Genomic DNA, 4,125 nt, shown 5'->3' on the forward strand with positions numbered 1-4,125 from the left:
CCTGGGTTGGTAGGAAGCAGCTCTTCCTGAGGAACAGCAGATGTGGGCAGCCATCCAGCACTGAGGTGTGGCAGGGCTGGGGCACTTCCTCCTGTGAATCAGTCTGAGCTGGAGTGAGGTGATCCAGCTATAATAGCTATATTTTCCTCAGCAGAACCACCCCACTTCGCTGATTTCACTCCCTGCCCCCATCTCAACCCTGGCCCTAGGTTTCTGTTTTCCTGAGGGTATTGCCTCAGGGGCATCATTATCCTCTGTCTAGTGCTTTCCAGCTTTCAGCAGCTCTCCCACATTGCCTTAATCTTCCCAGCAAGCCCATGAGTCCACAGATGGGTCCTTGTCAGTATCATCATCTTAAATCTGGTCATTCCACGTCCCATCGGCCCAGGGTGCATTCCTGACGTTATGTGTTTGTCCACTTCTTTCTTTTTTTTTCTTCCATTCTTTTTTTTTCTCTTTTTCTTCCTCTTTTCCTTTCTTTATTCCTTTCTCTTTTTTTGTGTGTCATTAGATTTACTACTGAATGTGATGGTGAAGCCCATTTGGTGGCTGTTTCCCTGTTACCTGAGCTAGCTGAGAAAGGAACCCAGGTTATATTTGCCTCTGAGAACATACAGTGTTTCTGTTTATAGGCTAGACTTACTCTCTTCCTAGCTTTTCCTCACAGTTTTATTTCTGTTGTTTTTCCCTATGGTTGGGTGAAGGAACATGAAACCCAAGAAGAAACACAGGAGGAAAGAGTCCTGGGATTTGATCACTGTGCCTCCCTCAAAAATATAACAAATAAGAGAAATGTTATGAATGTGTTATAAATATTTAAGAAGAAAGTTGCTCCTCAAAACCAAGGGATTCCAGATTTTCTTTCCATCCTGGCCCCAGTGAACCACCTCCCATGGGAATATGTCTGTGGGTCACACACACAGCAGTAAGCTGCTTGGGGATAGAACTGACGTGACAACAGGTCTGATTTCGAAAACCACACTCATTGATGGCGAATGGATGATGATTGTTATGAACTCTTTAGGAACTACCCTAAATACTAATTTGGCAGGGTAGGTGACACAGCCTCTCTGTCACTTAACCTTTCTCTCCAAACTCTCTTTTCCTGTTTAGGTAACGAGAGAAGACAAAGAATTGCACAGAAAGATCCACCGGATCATTCAAGAAGAATGCCAGAAACCAAATCGTAAGTGGTGTAATATCCGTGTATTCCAGTGTCTTGGAAGGGGAAATGTTCCCTCCTGGAGGGCACTGGTCAGAGGGTGAGGAAACCTAGGGCTTTTCCCAGTAACAGCTTAGAGGTGTGACTGGTTCAGACACCTGCCTTCTCGGAGGCTCAGGTTTCTCCTGGCTCAAGTGAATGTTAGCCTCGCACGGCTGTTCTGACCTGGGCCACATCTAAGAGTCAACCTTGGAGCTTTTATGAACATACCACGCTCAGGTCCCAGCCCCAGGGACTCTGATTCACTTGGGGCTGGGCTGGGGGCTAGACAGTAAACTCCTCAGGTGACTCTGATACAGCGAGGTAAGTTGTCAGGCTAGGAGTTTTTGACGTCTTTCTGGTTTCATAGTCTCTTGTGTGCATGCTAAGTTGGTTCAGTCGTGTCCAACTCTTTGCGACCCTATGGACTGTAGCCTGCCAAACTCCTCTGTTCATGGGCTTCTCCAGGCAAGAATACTGGAGTGGGTTGCCATGCACTCCTCCAGGGGATCTTCCCGGCCCAGGGATTGAACCCACATCTCTTATGTCTCCTGCATTGGCAGGTGGGTTCTTTACCACTAACACCACCAAATTTGTGTTATTCCTTGTTCCACTCTGACTTCTTGTCTCTAAACCCAAACCTGACATTTTCCTCTCTTCTACCATTAAGCCCTTCAGTGTTGGGAGTGGTTCTAGACATTACAGTTTATGAAGAGTATAATTCAGTCACCTAGAAGCCTGATAATTTGCAAGAGAAATGGTTTAGAAAAAGAGTTGATTTTAGTGGAGTTAGGTCAACCCCTAGTGGTTAGAAACTCAAATTGTAGATAGTCTGACAACAGACATTGCCATTTTCACACAAGTTAGAAATAAAGCATTTGTCTTATCTTTAAATCCTGTGTAAACTGACCACTCTTAAAGGTGACTTTTCACAGTCTACCTTTTGTAAACATATGCTAAGAACAAATGTCAGCATATGTCAACAAATGACGCCAGAAGAAGAGTAGAAAGGCTGGTTAAGGAGCACAGGAAGGCCTCTTCCCCCTGCTTGCTTTCTTTCCAGAGAGGTCCACCTCCTGTCCTTAAAGCCCACATATGCCTGAGACCTGGATCTTTTCCAGGCTGAGTCAGTGGGTGGAGCAGGACCAGGTCTCTAGCCCTGGTGGTGATGGTATGCAGCCCTGTTTAGCCTTTGAGGACCCATGAGGTCACCTCCCAGAGTGGTGTGATAACAGCTCTTAAAATAAACTGAAAGCAATCTATTATTTGATGCAAGGTTTCTTGACTATTGTTCACTTCATTCAGAACAAGAAGGAAAAGTATCCTTTAGTTGCATTGAGGGGAAACTGCCTGTCCACAACTGAAGAGCTTTTTAGAGCAATGAAATGCGCGTTTCTTCCACCAAGAAGGGATGAGAGGGGAGACTGCTTCCCAGGTGACATTCCTCCACTCATGCTAGTCCCAAGCCATCTGGCCAGATTCTTATTTGGATGTGTATTAGGAACAGGATGGATAAAGAATTAGTAATCCTAGGGCCTGGTGAAGCAAATGAAGGTAATTCACACTACCTTTCTTAAGAGAATCAAATAGCCTGGGTGACCTGAGGGTCTATAAAGTGGCAGGTTTTATATCTACTTCTAATCCACAGGCCAGGTCCTGCTTTGGTGAGTGTGTCTGTCAAGGCTCTGCTAGTCAGTCTATAAAAGGGAGCCTCTAAAAATGATAAGCCAGTTCCCTGAAACTAGTGAATTCCCAGGAGACGAATTCTGGAGCATGAATAACAGGATGCCAACAAAAATATCATGTAGGGACTTAGAGTCTGTTGCAGCCACCCCTTTTCATAAGAAATACCTATGACATTAAAAAGTTATTCGGAATGTTGTATGCATAGGGTAAAAAAGTACAAAAACACACAGAGAAAAGTCAGACTTCCTCCCAGCACCAGGCCACAGGCTCTGTGTTTCCCTGTCCAACGTAGTAGATGTCATTGGTTTCTGGTGTATCCTAGAGATGTCATATGCATTTATAAAACACATTTGTATAGTTTATCCTTCCTAAAATGCCTAAATAAAGCTTAGCATATAATATTCAATGTTCTGTACATTATATTTTAAACCTAGAGGTTATTCAGCAACAGTATGTGTATTAAGTACCTGTCTTTTTAATAGCTGTCTTTATATTTCACTATATGTATTGATAGACAGATTTTTGACCATTTATTTAATCATGGCTGTGACAATTGGATCATAAAGAAGGCTGAATGCCAAGGAATTGATGCTTTTGAACTGTGGTGTTGGAGAAGACTCTTGAGAGTCCCTTGGACTGCAAGGAGTTCAAACCAGTCAATCCTAAAGGAAATCAGCCCTGAATATTCATTAGAAGGACTGATGCTAAAACTGAAGCTCCAATATTTTGGCCACCTGAAGTGAAGAGCCAACTCATTAGAAAAGGCCTTGATACTAGGAAATATTGAAGGCAGGAGGAGAAGGGGATGACAGAGGATGAGATAGTTGGATGGCATCACTGATTCAATGGGCATGAGTTTGAGTAAGCTCCAGGAGATGGTGAAGGACAGGGAAGCCTGGCATGCTGCAGTCCATGGGGTCGCAAAGAGTTGGACACAACTGAGCAACTGAACTACAACAACTGAACCTTTAGTTCATTCCTAACCTTTCAAACAAAACATAGAATTGAATTTTCCTTGACAGGATGATTGGTTCAGTTGCTCAGTCATGTCTGACTCTTTGCAACCCCATGAATCACAGCACACCAGGCCTCCCTGTCCATCACCAACTCCCGGAGTTTACCGAAACTCATGTCCATTGAGTTGGTGATGCCATCCAGCCATCTCATCCTCTGTTGTCCCCTTCTCCTGCCCCCAATCCCTCCCAGCATCAGGGTCTTTTCCAATGAGTCATTTCTTC

General features: G+C 44.2%; 1 protein-coding gene across 5 annotated transcripts in view; it reads left to right on the plus strand.

Annotated features, from left to right (window-relative positions):
- OBFC1 (oligonucleotide/oligosaccharide-binding fold containing 1) overlaps window positions 1–4,125 on the plus strand; it is a 37,606-nt gene that overhangs the window by 27,812 nt on the left and 5,669 nt on the right. For all 5 annotated transcript variants that reach the window (XM_010859407.1, XM_010859409.1, XM_010859408.1 and 2 more), the window contains one exon: window positions 1,114–1,186. In XM_010859407.1, coding sequence (XP_010857709.1) covers window positions 1,114–1,186 — 73 coding nt within the window. The remainder of the gene's footprint in view (window positions 1–1,113; window positions 1,187–4,125) is intronic.

This window comes from Bison bison, unplaced genomic scaffold, assembly GCF_000754665.1.
Source record: "Bison bison bison isolate TAMUID 2011002044 unplaced genomic scaffold, Bison_UMD1.0 scf7180017864456, whole genome shotgun sequence".
NCBI lineage: Eukaryota > Metazoa > Chordata > Mammalia > Artiodactyla > Bovidae > Bison > Bison bison.